The sequence below is a fragment of the Giraffa tippelskirchi genome, chromosome 10 (assembly GCF_054371585.1).
Source record: "Giraffa tippelskirchi isolate mGirTip1 chromosome 10, T2T-mGirTip1v1.2.pri, whole genome shotgun sequence".
Taxonomy (NCBI): domain Eukaryota; kingdom Metazoa; phylum Chordata; class Mammalia; order Artiodactyla; family Giraffidae; genus Giraffa; species Giraffa tippelskirchi.
In genome coordinates this window covers 41,230,421-41,247,214 of record NC_137284.1, presented here as the reverse complement: position 1 = coordinate 41,247,214, position 16,794 = coordinate 41,230,421, and the positions used below count along the sequence as shown (strand labels likewise).

The window sequence follows — 16,794 nt, the reverse complement described above, 5'->3', positions numbered from 1 at the left end:
GGCCGGTGTGTGTGTGTGTGTGTGTCAAAGGGTGGCACAGGTCCCCACTCTGCTGAGCACCCTCCTCCACATCTTGGTGTGTCTTTCCAAGTGGGGCAGGCCGGTGTACGTGTGTGTGTGAGTCCAAGGGCGGCGCAGGTCCCCACTCTGTCTGAGCACCATCCTCCACATCTTGCTGTCTTTCCAAGCGGGGCGGCCGGTGTGTGTGTGTCTGTGTGTGTGTGTGTGTGTCCAAGGGCTGCGCAGGTCCCGGCTCTGCTGACCACCCTCCTCCACATCTTGCTGTGTCTTTTGAAGCGAGGCAGGCCGGTGTATGTGTGTGTGCGTGCGTGTGTGTCTGTGTGTGCGTGAGTCCCAAGGGCGGCGTAGGTCCCCACTCTGAGCACCCTCCTCCGCATCTTGCTGTCTTTCCTAGCGGGGCCGGCCGCTGGAGGCTGCGGGGCCGCCTCCCGGATCCCAGACTGGGACATCCTGCGCGCCGGCGGCCACAACAACAGGCTCTCCGCAGACAAAGGGCGGGCACGGCGGGGAGCGCGCGCTCGCAGCACGCTCCGCGCAGACCCCGCGCCGGCCGCGGCCGCGGCGCCCGGAAGAGCCGGCTCCGGGCGCAGACCCCGCCCGGGCTGGCGCGGCGCCGGCCCCGGGTTCCCACTCGGTCTTTGACCCTCCGTCCCCTCCCGGCTCCCCGGCCCCCCCGCGGGCCGCCCAGCTGGAGCCGCTGCGCCCGCGGCCGCCGCTGCTTGTCGGCCGGCGGGCTGAGACCGTGGCGCGCGGGCCGGCGGCATGGCCGTGTCCTGGAGGAGCTGGCTGGCCAACGAAGGGGTTAAACACCTCTGCCTGGTAGGATGGCGGGCGAGGGTCTCCCGGCGTCTTGTTTCTGGGGCAGCGATCTCGATTCATTCTCTGAGCGAGCGCGGGTGGGAAGCTGGAAGTTTTGCCTCTAGTGCAAAACATCCTGTACTAACACAAACTTTCTGCCGGGAATACCTGGACACAATAACCATCTCCCCTCCAAGCCCTCGGGAACTTGCGTACACTTTGATGCGAGAGCGGATGCGGAGGAAAGGAGATCCCTGTTAGTGAATATAGCTTTTTCTTTAACCCCTTAAACATTTTCACCATCCCCACCCCACTTTGCTCTTTTCCCAGATTATTTCTGTCGGATTTTATTTTATACAGCAAAGCCCTCTTCTTTATTACCTATACTTCATTCAGTGGATATTTTTAAAGCTTAAACATACAATGCTTGGGACTTGGTGATGTCACTCATCACTTAGTCTTGTTTTGTCCTCCAGGGGATATCTGCGATCTTTAGGATACCTGTTGCAGCCCAAATACTTAATCTCAGGTGTACAGGGGCTGAGTGAGGTCAGATACGTTTTCCTCTGAGTGGTTTGCAGCTTGCTGGTCAATTGAGAAAGCTTTTTGCAGCGACTGATTGAGGTTCCGTTGAACGTATTGTGTCCGACGAATGTGCTTGAGGTTTCCATTCATCGGGTAGTACTTATTTTTAATTCTTTTTTTCTTTTTCGCCATATGATTTAGCTTATCTGGCTCTTCCTGAATGTCCTGCTTTTCTGGAAAACCTTCCTGCTGTATAACCAAGGTCCAGAGTATCACTACCTCCACCAGATGCTGGGGGTAAGTGGGCCTTGGGTGACCTGGTGGAGTGGGTATAAGGTGGGCAGACGATGCTACAAGACTTGGGCAGTTTTTCCATTTATTGAAGAAACATTCTGTAGGTTGTTCACTTCAGGAACGTTTGTTAGTCTGTAAAGTGGTCAAGTTTTCATGATTTATCATTTACACTCGTGGAAGTTAAAATGATTGACTCTTTTAAGAGCCAAAGATAATCTTAAAAAGAGAACTGTTAGGCTAGTAATACCTGAGAAAAGTTGTTACTTCTTGCCAGCTGCAAAGTGCCCTGAAGGGTCTCCTTCACTTAAGGGACCAACTGATGACAGGCTTTTCATTCTCACTAATCAAGTCTTCAGCTTACCCATCAGCTTATCCAGAGAATTTCTGCACTGCTTCCTTTTAATGTCAGTTCTCACACAGTATGTGTCTAAGGCAGTTATTCATTCTTGGGCATTTCTCAAATGCTTTGCCTTAAGTTAGTGGCTGATTATTGTTCCGGTGTTCTGGTCTAATAGGAGAATGATATTGTGCAAAATTTTGCTCTGATTTGTCTCATATGTTAATATTTTTCTTTTTTTTACATTCCATGATGTTTCTGTTTTCATTTTTCCTCTCCTTCCCCTTCCTACTTGTCTCCTGAACAAAAATGGTATCACTGAGCACATCTTACTTTGTATAAGGAGATAGCTTTTTCTAAGCAACAAACAACAAGTATAAGACATTGAAAAATCTTAGGGCATACGAAAAAGCAGATTTTGTCATTCCTTTTCATTGGAGAAGAAAATGCATTCTGAATAGGAGGTGCATCATTTTCTTTTTCATGGTTTAATGAGTGTTTACAATTATGATTAGTTCAGATGAATTCAGTGGAACCAGTCTTCCATTTCCTGTTTTTATAGTTACAAATCTTATTTATCTTTAAACCTCAGCTTCTGTAGTAGTGCTTGGCACATATTAAGATTGTGATAAACTGAGGCTGAACTGATTGATTTATATTTTATTTTATAGTGTAAAGCACTGTTTTCATTATCTGTTGTTCACACAGTTGATATTTTTAAAGTTTAATAACTTTTGTAAAGAATTTATTTAGAGCTATTTAGAGTTCATAGTAAAATTGAGGGGAAGGCACAGATTTCCTGTATGTTCTCCTATCCCCACACATGCGTAGCCTCTCCCATGATCATCATCACCCACCAGAGTGGTACACTGTCATGATTTGATGAGCCTGCATTGACACATCATAATCACCCAACATCTGTATTTTAAACGGATTGATAAAAATAGTCGCAAAGATTAAATTCCTAAATCTGAACATTTTTTTTCTTTCATCCTACCAACCCTCCATTCAGCCACACAGAAAACTGTCATGAAACCTTTACTTTTCAAATGGGCACATAAAGAGTAACTTCTCCCCTTTGTTTTCAAGTTGCTTACAATCCAATAGAAGCTCCAACAAATAAATACTTGTAATTCAATAAGAAAGTAAAAATTTTTTTTCTCTCTAAGAAATGCAGGAAAGTTTACTGGTCTATCATGTTACTTTGTTTCCTAGAAATCCCCCTCGGGTGTAAATTAGCAAACAGGAGGTTTTCCAGTGCAACATTCAGTTCAGTTCAGTTCAGTCGCTCAGTCGTGTCCGACTCTTTGCGACCCCATGAATTGCAGCACGCCAGACCTTCCTGTCCATCACCAGCTCCCAGAGTTTACCCAAAATCATGTCCATCGAGTTGGTGATGCCATCCAGCCATCTCATCCTCTGTCGTCCCCTTCTGCTCCTGCCCCCAATCCTTCCCAGCATCAGGGTCTTTTCCAATGAGTTAGCTTTTCACATGAGGTGGCCAAAGTATTGGAGTTTCAGCTTCAACATCAGTCCTTCCAGTGAACACCCAGGATGATCTCCTTTAGGATGGACTGGCTGGATCTCCTTGCAGTCCAAGGGACTCTCAAGAGTCTTCTCCAACACCACAGTTCAAAAGCATCAATTCTTCGGTGCTCAGCTCCGGTGCAACATAGATCTGACCTATTCATTATATTACTTGATGAACAATGTGGAGAAAACTCTTGAGAGTTACGACGGCAAACTTTGCCTTGGAAAGTGGTGAATCTTGATCAGGACGTAGATGTAATAATATAAAATCTAAGCCTAGACAACTTGGAAAAACATAATTGAACTTGGAATTTCGGCTTTATGACATAGTATAAACTAAAATGATAATTTATTTAAAAAATAATTATGTTGGAAGCCAACAAGTTAATTTTTTATTAGTTTGGATGCTGTGTAGCAACTTCAAATATATTTTGGTGACAAGTCAAATATGAAGAATACATACACACACACATATACAACCAAACTAATTAAATTATGTATTTCACCTCTCTCTACATCATCCCACTTTAGTGGTTTTGTTTGAATAAGATGATAGGCTAGTGAGGTTCAATGGTGAGGCCTGCAGAATATAGGCCTGGCACTAAGCAGGGGCTCAATAAATATTGATCAGATGAATGAAGACAAAAAATAATAAAAGGACTAAATGGAAGACTGTGAGTAAAATGTGAAAGAGGCAGATTGAAGAAGAGCAGGGTCATTGTAAATTAGTTTTCATAGAAACATAAGAATCATCATAGTCGAGCCTTAACCATGTAGTTAGGAGTCCATATTTTATGAAGAGTCACTCTGGAAGAGGACAGCTTTTCTTCTTGACATCATGACTAAAGAAGAAAGATGACTTTCACATGTCTTACTTTTCATTAATCACCTCTATGAATTTTTTAGTCATTAGTTTATCTGCACCATTTGGAATAGATATCTGTCATTTTAGTGAAAAAGGAATTCTATCTATAGTTTGACTATTTGCTTAATGAAGGAGATTTAATTTTATTTGTCTTAGGCTTATCCTTCTTATTCTTTTGATGATTGTGGTACTGTTTTATAGTAAAAGAATTTGCAAGCATTTTTTTGTATTTAAAGAAATACAGCAGAACAATGAGATATAATTAATTTTTAAAATAAATATTGTAGGTGCTCACGTTTTACATATTTAATAACTGTATTGTATGAACTTTATGCCTTAGAGCAGTTTTTCTTAGAGCCTACCAAACACTCACAAAAACATGGTCCCACCATGGTAGAAGTCCTGAAAAGGACATAGGTATTCCGATAAGTCTCTTTTAGGTAAATTTTAAGTTCATAAAAATCATGATGGTATTTCTGGAAATGAACTTGATTGCTACCACTTTAAAACATTATGGAAACAAAGCTTCCATTTGTTGAACATTTTGATAATAGCATTTAGTCTAAGGTTGTCATTATTCATCTGTAAAGTGTAAGGTAATAATAAAGTTGGACTAATATTACAGGAAGAAAGTGTCCACAGGATATAGCTCATTTGCAGGAAGACATAGACATTGAGAAGCAGTAATTCTTCACAGTAGTCTAAAAATCTCTGCTTTCTATTGAAAAACAATTTATTTGACTGTTTATTTAAACTGATGGTATACTAGTCACTTGACAAATATTGTGTTTAACTAGGAAACTGTTCTTCCCCTTTGCACCTGGGGAAGTATAAACTGAGGAATCTGAATGAAAGGCTGCTCAAATCCCTTTGGATGGTCAATTTCAAAGTTAGGATTTAAATGCAGTGCTGTCTGGCCTTTTGCTTTTTTTTTTTCATACTGCACAGATTTTCTAAACCACTTCACTGGCCCATCTCAGATAGTCATGTCACTGGTTAGTATTGCTCTTTATCAGTGCTGTGCCTGACAGATATATAATATGACTTATATATAACTTAAAATTTCCCATTAGTACTTCAAAAGAATAAGAAGCCAGTGGCATTAACTTTAATATATTTTATTTAAAATAATATATCCAAGGTATTGTAATAGATTGAAGCATTCAACATGTGGTCAGTACTTTTAAAAATTATTGATGAGATACTTTACATTATTTTTGGCTATTCTTTGAAATATAATGTATATTTTCCACTTATGTACATCACAACTCAGCCACTGAATTTTCATTAGAATTACTTGGCCTGTCTTTAAGTTTTATAAAAGTTTTACAGATGAAAAAGTGGATTCACTCTTTCATCTGTAAGATATACAAGTTGTTCCAAATATAAAGATTTTCCACTGATACAAGTGAATATCACTTTTTTCAATTTAAATTAGTAAGATCAATGAACCTAAAATCCAGTTCCTTGGTGGCCTTGGACACATCTCACATACTTAGTAGCCACACATGATTAGTGGCTACCATTTTGGACAGTACACATGCCGGCTGTGGGGAGATTTTATTACCTTCGTGGCCAAATGCATTCATCATCTTGCTTTAAGGCAAACAACTAGCCACCAGTCAGCCACATAAAAAGAAATCAGGGTATGGGTAGTCCTCTGACTCCTCCTTTCCTGAACAGGAGTTAATTTTGAATGAGAGCTTGTGGGCTCTAGTAATTGGTGTGTAACTGTAAAAATATTTCTGACTTAATCTTCTCTGCTTTCTGGGAGGTGGGAGCCTTTGAGAAAAACGCTAAAATTATTTAATCCTCAGAACTAGAGTTATTATTTTTTATTCCTAATAGGCTAAGTGACTGTTCTCAGACCACAGTTAAGGGTTAAAAAAATTACATAAGAACTGCTAGGGAAAAGAAGATCTTAAATGATGGAAGATAAAATAATCTTGGGACTTAATATGTCTTTGTAGGAATTTTCATCAGAATTGTTTTTTCCCAGACTGGTTTGACCCAGGGCCTGGAGGCAACATGGTCACGGCTGGTTTATGCCTGAGTTAATGTGCTAATCAGACTGTGCACTTCCTAGGAGATGTTTAATTATGACATGCTGTGAATATTGGAATCTTAAAATTAACTAATAGGGGGAGAAAAGTCTTTTGAAGAAAACCAAAGCAAACACTCAAATAAACAAACCAAACAATAACTTTTTTCATCTATAGTGCTTTAAATAAAGGACTCAATTGATTACTTAAGATGAAATTTGTTTTTGATTTCTTTTCGAGGAATGGAAAATGTACGTAGTACTTTAATAGCAAGTGCTAATGTGTTGTGACAGACTCTGAGAGTTTCCTAAATTTTTTGAAATGTTGAGGCAAATTTAACTCAGGATATTTTCATATCAGGAGACTTCATATCATATTCATCTATTTCTGAGTTCTATTTCTGACATTTTAATGATTACAGGATATAATTTAATTGGTATAAGCATTTTAATTTAAGAAGAGAATGCATTTTGTAGTACCAGATTCAGTGTGTCTTTGTTTTATTATTTTTTCCCCAAAGCTAACATTTGTGTATGGATCTTTCAGTTTCAACCTAGTTTTTCTCAGAGTACCATAATGAGAATTTAATTTTTTTTGCTTAATCTCACAATTATTGTTTTAGATCTACTGAATGGACATGAAGATTTTTTTTTCTTATTTTTAAATTCTTATTGAGATACCTGTGTCGTTTGGAAGAAAGTTGTAAGCATTGAGGCTTTTCGACTTGTACAGTGATGATCTTTCTTTGGTCAATCATTATCCTTCAAGTGATTTAGAAACATTAACAATTCACCCTCTCAAGTGTCCTAGGAATTGTATCAGAATTAACATTTCTCAGAGACAGAAATCTGATGTCATGTGAATTTCTTAAGGTTGGAGATTGGCGTCTCTGTGTGAAGCAACCTAAGATTTTAAGTCAGCATTGGTTTTACAGCTGACCTGTGTGAGTGTGTGTGTGTGTATGTGTGTGTGTGTGTGTATGTGTGTGTGTGTGTGTATGTGTGTGTGTTAGTCGCTCAGTCATGCCTGACTCTTTGCAATCCCACTGACTGTGGCACACCAGGCTCCTCTGTCCATGGAATTCTCTAGGCAAGAATACTGGAGTGGGTATCCATTCCCTTCTTCGGGGATCTTCCTGACCCAGCCATCGAACCCAGGTCTCTCACATTGTAGGCAGCTTCTTTACCGTCTGAGTCACCAGGGAAGCCCACATCTGGCCTAGGCAGCTGTAATTCTGCTGAGAAGGAATATGTGCGTCCTGTCAATTTCAGAAAGGGCTTGATCATTAACTCTTTCTTTTTACTGCTCAGAATATTGTGGTTTCAATTCAAAGGATCCTTTTCAGTAAGTTGGTTTTTGTTTGTGTTTATTCTTAACATTCTGCTAAGGTGTTAAGCTTCTTGTTTATTGACAGGTGAAAGTAGTTCCATTACATTGAGGCAGACATGATGTACTTAATTCATTTATAAGAGATAGAGACTCATGTAATTTTACATGAGTAAAAGAGAACTTTGATGTCTTTACTTAGATTTTCCCAAATAGAAAAATGAGGTTGACGATGAGCTCATTATCACCGACTCAGTTGGTGGCTTGCTCACTGTCCTGATTCATTGTTCCTCACTCCAATATTCAGCCTGTTACAATGAACAACTCGACAGACAGACGTGTGTAAGATACATTAAACTCCATACTCTGCAGGTCACTAGCTTTTCTTGTTTAAAGGTGTTGGACAGTTCAAGAAGTTATGGAAAATTATTGACTTACACCCAAGATAATGTATATTTCCAGCGTTATAGTTGTTTTAGACTTGTTTCAGACATGTCGTTAAAGATTATGAGATGTATTTGTATTTTTTTTCTTGTTACATGATGTTTGCTAGAATTTTAGCACAGGTTTAACTTCTTTGTTATACTCAGCTAAATGTCCATGGTATAATTCTCTTTTATCAGTACCATCCAAAACAGCGTAGAATTGAAATTTGAAGTCAGTTTCCAAGATTTTCAAATTTACTTCCCTCATTTCATTGTTAATAATAGCAATTCATTGAGGACTAAGCACCAGGTATTACTCAGAGAGCTTTGCTTAGATTAATTTATTTAATCTTTTCATCCATCCTATGGAGTAGTTATTTTTAATTATTAATTTTGAAGCTAAGACATTGAATTAGAGAAGTTCTGTAACTTGCTGATGAGTAACAGAGCCAAACCTCTAGCTCAGACATGCTGATTCTAGAACTTGTACTGTTAACCACTGGGCTCTTTTGCCTTTAGTCAACGTTAGTGTTAGACTGAACCATATGGGATTGCTATTTTGATAGAACAAAAATATCAGCTACCTCAGATATGCAGATGATACCACTCTGATGGCAGAAAGCAAAGAGGAACTAAAGAGCCTTTTCATAAGGGTAAAAGAGGAGAGTGAAAAAGCTGGCTTAAAACTCACCATTCAAAAAGCTAAGATCATAGCAGCTGGTCCCATCACTTCATGGCAAATAGATGGGGAAAAAGTGGAAACAGTGGCAGATTTTATTTTCTTATTCTCCATAATCACTTTGGACAGTGTCTGCAGCCACGAAATTAAAAGATGCTTGTTCCTTGGAAGAAAAACTATGACACACTGAGACAGCACATTGAAAAGCAGAGACATCGCTTTGCTGACAAAGGTCTGTGTAGTCAAAGCTATTGTTTTTCCAGTAGTCATGTACGGATGTGAGAGTTGGACCATGAAGAAGGCTGAGTGCCGAAGAATTGATGCTTTTGAACTGTGGTGTTGGAGAAGACTCTTGAGAGTCCCTTGGACTGCAAGGAGATCCAACCAGTCCATCCTAAAGGAAATCAGTCCTGAATATTCATTGGAAGGACTGATGCTGAGCTGAAACTCTAATACTTTGGCCACCTGATGCCAAGAGTGAACTCATTGGAAAAGACGCTGATGCCGGGAAAGATTGAAGGTGGGAGGAGAAGGGAGCAACAGAGGATGATGGTTACATGGCATCATTGACTCACTGGACATGACTTTGAGCAAGCTCTAGATTATAGTGAAGGACAAGGAAACCTGGTGTACTGTCATCCATGGGGTGCCAAAGACTTAGCAACTGAACAACAACAATCAGCCATTTCATGTGATTCAACCTAATACAAACTATAAACATTTATTAATCACATTTTATGCCCCGATAGCTCAGTTGGTGAAAAAATCTGCCTGCAATGCAGGAGACCCCGGTTTGATTCCTGGATGAGGAAGATCTGCTGAAGAAGGGATAGGCTACCCACTCCAGTATTCTTGGGCTTCCCCTGTGGCTCAGCTGGTAAAGAATCCGCCTGCAAATGTGGGAGACCTGAGTTTGATCCCTGGTTTGGGAAGATCCCCTGGAGAAGGGAAAGGCTACCCACTCCAGTATTCTGGCCTGAAGAATTCCCTGGACTGTAGAGTCCATGGGGTTGCAAAGAGTCGGACACAACTGAGTGACTTTCACTTTCATGCACCAGGCACGGTTAGTTCTTTGGTCTTTTGTAATCTCATTTAATGCTTCCATATTTAATTTAATCCTTATAATAATCCTGGAGGATAGGAATGATCACTTTTTACAGAATTGAGAAACAGATTCTGAGTGGTTAGGTTACTTCCCCGTGGTCACCAAGCTAACAACTAGAGAAGCCCAATTTGAGCCCACCTTTGTCTCATATTAAAGACCACATTCTCAGTCATGCTGCTTCTCCAGGGAGGTTCTGAGACAAAGAGGGTTAGAGCCTGGAATTTTCTAATCTTTCTAGGTAAGACTGTTTGTATGTAGGGTTGTGAGTTTTGTCTTAATAAGTAAAGGTAAGACTAGAGTTTATGGATTACTCTTAAACTTGCAGCAGACTTGTACACCTTATCCTGTGTTTTTTATCTCAGTCACTCAGTTAGGTCCGACTCTTTGCGACCTTATGGACTATACTCCGCCATGCTCCTCTCTCCGTGGGATATTTCAGGCAAGAATACTGGAGCGGGTTGCCATTTCTTCCTCCAGGAGATTTTTGCAACCCAGGGATTAAACCCACATCTATGTCTCCTGCATTGGCAGGGGGATTCTTTACCACTGAGCCACCTGGAAATCCTAGCTGATCCCTACTGCATTAATTTTCTTAGGCTTCCATAACAAAGGCCCACAGACTGGGTGGCTTTAACAACAGAAATTCATCTCCTCACAGTTCTGAAGGCTGTATGCTTTCTCCTACAGAGCACCCAGGCTGAGGGAATGAAGCTTGTGATATTGCAGAATTTTATAGTACTTCAGGTATTGTTTTAGTTCATTTATCTCATTTGATAGATTTACTACAAGGAAAGGCCTTCTTTATGTATTCAGTGCAAAGCTGAATGTGGACAGTTGATCTTTTAACTCTAGTCAGTGTTTCTAGTTTACCATGCTAAGCATTGTGTTGAACACAAAATTGATTTCAAAAGTGCATAGGTAATTCAAGGCTATGGTTTTTCCAGTGGTCATGTATGGATGTGAGAGTTGGACGGTGAAGAAAGCTGAGTGCCGCAGAATTGATGCTTTTGAACTCTGGTGTTGGAGAAGACTCTTGAGAGTCCCTTGGACTGCAAGGAGATCCAATCCATCCTAAAAGAGATCAATCCTGGGTGTTCATTGGAAGAACTGATGTTGAAGCTGAAACTCCAATACTTTGGCCACCTCATGCGAAGAGTTGACTCATTGGAAAAGACCCTAATGCTGGGTAGGATTGGGGGCAGGAGGAGAAGGGGATGACAGAGGATGAGATGGTTGGATGGCATCACCAACTCGATGGACATGGGTTTGGGTAGACTCCGGGAGTTGGTGATGGACAGGGAGGCCTGGCGTGCTGCAATTCATGGGGTTGCAAAGAGTCGGACACAACTGAGCAACTGAACTGAACTGAATTCTGTGGAGGAATAATCAGTCATCCTTAATTCCTTATTCACAAGATTGTAAGCTTTGGAGCTATATGGATATGAGTTTGAATCCTGTCTCAGGCATTTATTTCCCTTTATGATTTTGGCAAATTACTTCTCTAAATCTAAGTTTAACTCATCTATAAGGTTAAGTTTAACCTTCCTATTAGGTTAGTTGTGAGGATTCCATGAGAAAATGTTAGTGAAATGTTTAGCACTTGGTGCATATGTGCATAGCAAAAGATAACATTATTGTAAATATCAAGTAATATTATTTGATGTTAATGGTATTAATACTATTAATAGCAGTAAATGGTAATATAAATTATTTATGCTGATCAATAAAAATATTAAAAGCATTCCGAGAGAGATGAAGATAGGAGGAATTTGCTGAGCATATGGCAGATGACGTTAGAAGAGAGCTACTTTTCCTTTCCTTTGACCTCTGGCTGCCCCCCTGATTCTTCTGGACAAAGGAAGCCTCTCCATTGCTATTTGTTACTGGCACAAAATATGCACCAGCTTGGTTGTGATTGCTGAGTGGAATTTCAGCTTGAGATAGAGCACATTTGATTCAGAAAAGCTTTTATTAATCTTCACCGAACTTTGGAGTCTTCAACAGAAAAACAAGGGAAGTAATGCCTATTTCCAGTAGTCATATACTGTGAGAGTTGGACTATAAAGAAAGCTGAGTGCTGAAGAATTGATGCTTTTGAACTGTGGTGTTGAAGAAGACTCTTGAGAGTCCCTTGAACAGCAAGGAGATTCAACCAGTCAATCCTAAAGAAAATCAGTTCTGAAAGTTCATTGGAAGGACTGATGCTGAAGCTGAAGCTCCAATACTTTGGCCACCTGATGCAAAGAACCAACTCATTGGAAAAGACCCTGATGCTAGGAAAGATTGAAGATGGGAGGAGAAGGGGATGGCAGAGGATGAGATGGTTGGATGGCATCACCGACTCAATGGACATGAGTTTGAGTAGGCTCTGGGAGTTGGTGATGGACAGGAAGGCCTGGCGTGCTGCAGTCCATGGGGTTGCAAATAGTCAGATACGACTGAGTGACTGAATTGAACTGAACTGAATGCCTGTTTCACAAGATTACTGTGAACCTTAAAGAAAATTAAAAGAAATAATAGCAATAATAGCTAGGGCTGGCATTCACTGAGTTGTTCTCATGGGCCAGACATGATAATTTCTTTAAGCATTCACTGTTAAGAGTCCTCTAACTTGTCTACAAGGTAGGTTCTATTACAAAAGAGGAAGCTGAAGCATGGAAATTATAAATAATGTGCTCAAGGGTTAAAGTACCTTGCACAAAGCCTATTAAGTAATAAGAGTTCCAGAATGCCAACTTTCCTTCCCTCTTCTCTCATCCTTCATATTCATATACCGAAATCCACTTACCTGTTCTGTATTCCCATTAAAACATGATGAAATGATCCTACTTATCTAAGAGTGTTGTACTGAGCACTAGGCATGACTTAACAAATAGGAAACTACTTTGAAGAATTGAAAGCATCACAGATGTAAAAAATAATGGTTATTATTACATATTGTCTCTGTCTGCTGTTCATTCTTCCCAGCTTTTAAGGCTTCAGCCATTGGTACCCTAAGAGAGCTCCTTTGGGAGTTGTAAAGGATGGTTTGGACAAAGAAATGAGAAGATTTCATTTTCGTGACAGAAAAGCAAAAGGATAGCCTTAACATCTAATATACTTTACATTTACAGTGTTGATTATTGAAGTGGGATATTAAAGAGCTGTGACTTGTAACTAATAATTGCCAAGGCATGAACTAAGAGTGAGACTTTAGTATAAATTACCTGGTATCCATGTCTTAACGCAGCTTTTTGATGTGATAAAAGTCGATGTAATAAAAAGCCTTGCCAAATGTAGTTTCTTTTCAGTTCTGGAAATGGGGTTAAAGAAAAAGTACATAAAGAAGAAGATGGTATTTCCATGACCAACTGAATTTGTACAGTTTTAGAAATTGCAAAGTTGAATTTGCCTATGACTTCTATCTATGGATATATGATTTCAACACATATTTTATAGGCAAAAGTTTCATGCTTTGATGGTTTTCATTGATTTTGACATTGTTAAACGTCTCCAGACACATATCAAGAATACCAGAGGTCTAATATAGTTTAAGGCAAGAAGTGATGAATAATGTACACAAAGTGAAAGCATCTCATATATCTGAGATTTTTTTTAAATGGGTATGTGATCACCAAGATACATTTAAGAAATGATGTATGGTGAATGCCTTTCTGACTACAGTCATTTTTCATATGATAGTGTTTTCACATAGCTGACTTTAAATTTCAAGTAATTTTCTTTAATATAATCTTAGAAAGCTTAGATCCTTCATTGGAAGGATCTGAAGTGGTAATGATCCAAACAAGTTTCTTTTTTCCCCCTCCTTATATTTTGGTTCTCTTTGTTGACTTCCCTTCCCTGCAATATACCCTCTCTTATGTGCCTTCCAATTAGCATTCGATCCTGAGTGAACTCTCTGTTACCCCACCCCTTGCAGGAATATGGATTTAAAGGATGCCCTAAAAAGAGATAGTTGTGGAACAAGAAAATAAGAACTGTCTGTTGAAAATACTGATGAGATAGGGTGATGAGAGTATTTTTTATCTCTTGCTGACTTTCCTTGGCCAAGTTACTTTTGATAAGTTACTTTGGGCTTTTAAGCTGTTTTAATCTTCTTGGTTTGAAAAGCATGGGCCCCAAAGCACATTAGTAAAGTGCTTAGAGTTATGCAAACAAAGGTGAAGATACATTTTTCTTTTCTTTTTTCCCATAGCTCAGAGTATCTAAAGGGAAAACCAAGCAAATATCAGCAGTATATACTAATGGATTCCAAATTGGAAAAAAAAAAATCACTCATATAAACCACAAGAATGTAGAGCTTCAATATGAAAGGTCTTCTTCCACTTGGGAAATGGCATTTGTTGTTGGGCATTCTCTATATTGGGCTTCCCTGGTAGCTCAGTTGGTAAAGAATCTGCCTGCAAATGCAGGAGACCCTGCTTCGATTCCTGGGTCAGAAAGATCCTCTGGGAAAGGGATAGGCTACCCACTCCAGTATTCTTGGACTTCCCTTGTGGATCAGCTGGTAAAGAATCCGCCTGCAATGCAGGAGACCTGAGTTTCATCCCTGGGTTGGGAAGATCCCCTGGAGAAGGGAAAGGCTACCCACTCCAGTATTCTGGCCTAGAGAATTCCCTGGACTGTATAGTCCATGGGGTCGCAAGGAGTTAAACATGACTGAGCGACTTTCACTTTCACATTCTCTATATTACATTCATTACCTACAACAAAATTTTTCTGGGGTTTGGGCCTTGGCTTGGACTATGTAAAACCCATTATTGAACCACTCAGCTGTTTTGATCTCGTGCATTTTTTAAAACATAAGAGAGTGAAAAGTGAGTCAAATGAAAATCGGAAAAGTTTAGTTTCCTGGATCATGATGGATCTACAGGGTTTCCTTAACTTTGGTTTGCCTGAAGAAAACTAGTCTTAGACTTGTACTGGTTTCAAAGCTTGAGTGTGTCATGCTTTTTTTTTTTTTTTTTTTTATAAATTTATTTATTTTACTTGGGGGCTAATTACTTTACAATATTGTAATAGTTTTTGCCATACATTGACAAGAATCAGCCATGGGTTTACATGTGTTCCCCTTCCCGAACCCCCCACCCACCTCCCTCCCCCTCCCATCCCTCTGGATCATCCCACTGCCCCGGCCCCGAGCCCTTGTCACATGCATCGAACATGGAATGGTGCTCTGTTTCACATATGACAATACACATGTCTCAATGCCATTCTCCCAGAACGGCCCACCCTCACCTTCTCCCTCAGAGTCCATAAAATTGTTCCATGCATCTGTGTCTCTCATTCTGTCCCGCATATAGGGTTATCGTTACCATCTTTCAGATTCCATATATATGCATTAGTATACTGTATTGTTGTTTTTCTTTCTGGCTTACTTCACTCTGTATAATGGGCTCCAGTTTCATCCATCTCAGTAGAACCGATTCAAATGTATTTTTTTTAATGGCTGAGTAATATTCCATTGTGTATATGTACCACAGCTTCCTTATCCATTCATCTGCTGATGGACATCTAGGTTGCTTCCATGTCCTGGCTATTGTAAACAGTGCTGCGATGAACATTGGGGTACACGCGTCTCTTTCAATTCTGGTTTCCTCGGTGTATATGCCCAGCAGTGGGATTGCTGGGTCATATGGCAGTTCTATTCCCAGTTTTTTAAGGAATCTCCACACTGTTCTCCATAGTGGCTGTACTAGTTTGCATTCCCACCAACAGTGTAAGAGGGTTCCCTTTTCTCCACACCCTCTCCAGCATTTATTGCTTGTAGACTTTTGGATAGCAGCCATTCTGACTGGTGTGAAATGATACCTCATTGTGGTTTTGATTTGCATTTCTCTAATAATGAGTGATGTTGAGCATCTTTTCATGTGTTTGTTAGCCATCTGTATGTCTTCTTTGGAGAAATGTCTGTTTAGTTCTTTGGCCCATTTTTTGATTGGGTCATTTATTTTTCGGGAATTCAGCTGCAGAAATTGCTTGTATATTTTTGAGATTAATTGTTTGTCTGTTGCTTCATTTGCTATTATTTTCTCCCATTCTGAAGGCTGTCTTTTCACCTTGTTTATAGTTTCCTTTGTTGTGCAAAAGCTTTTAATTTTAATTAGGTCCCATTTGTTTATTTTTGCTTTTATTTCCAATATTCTGGGAGGTGGGTCATGGAGGATCCTGCTGTGATTTATGTCGGAGAGTGTTTTGCCTATGTTTTCCTCTAGGAGTTTTATTGTTTCTGGTCTTACGTTTAGATCTTTAATCCATTTTGAGTTTATTTTTGTGTACGGTGTTAGGAAGTGTTCTAGTTTCATTCTTTTACAAGTGGTTGACCAGTTTTCCCAGCACCACTTGTTAAAGAGATTGTCTTTTCTCCATTGTATATTCTGGCCTCCTTTGTCGAAGATAAGGTGTCCATATGTGCGTGGGTTTATCTCTGGGCTTTCTATTTTGTTCCATTGATCTATATTTCTATCTTTGTGCCAGTACCATACTGTCTTGATGACTGTGGCTTTGTAGTAGAGTCTGAAGTCAGGCAGGTTGATTCCTCCAGTTCCATTCTTCTTCCTCAAGATTGCTTTGGCTATTCGAGGTTTCTTATATTTCCATACAAATTGTGAGATGATTTGTTCTAGTTCTGTGAAAAATACCATTGGTAGCTTGATAGGGATTGCATTGAATCTGTAGATTGCTTTGGGTAGAATACTCATTTTCACTATATTAATTCTTCCAATCCATGAACACGGTATATTTCTCCATCTGTTTGTGTCCTCTTTGATTTCTTTCATCAGTGTTTTATAGTTTTCTATATATAAGTCTTTTGTTTCTTTAGGTAGATATATTCCTAAGTATTTTA

General features: G+C 39.7%; 1 protein-coding gene across 3 annotated transcripts in view; it reads left to right on the top strand.

The window, feature by feature from the left end:
* The first annotated feature begins 487 nt into the window (after positions 1 to 487).
* The window catches only part of NOX4 (NADPH oxidase 4), a 184,812-nt gene continuing 168,505 nt past the window's right edge, over positions 488 to 16,794 (top strand). For all 3 annotated transcript variants that reach the window (XR_014066487.1, XM_081533349.1, XM_081533348.1), the window contains exons 1-2: positions 488 to 840; positions 1,546 to 1,641. Coding sequence is in view for 2 of the 3 variants with exons in the window: in XM_081533349.1 (XP_081389475.1) it covers positions 784 to 840; positions 1,546 to 1,641 (153 nt within the window). In the remaining variant the exon portion in view is untranslated. The remainder of the gene's footprint in view (positions 841 to 1,545; positions 1,642 to 16,794) is intronic.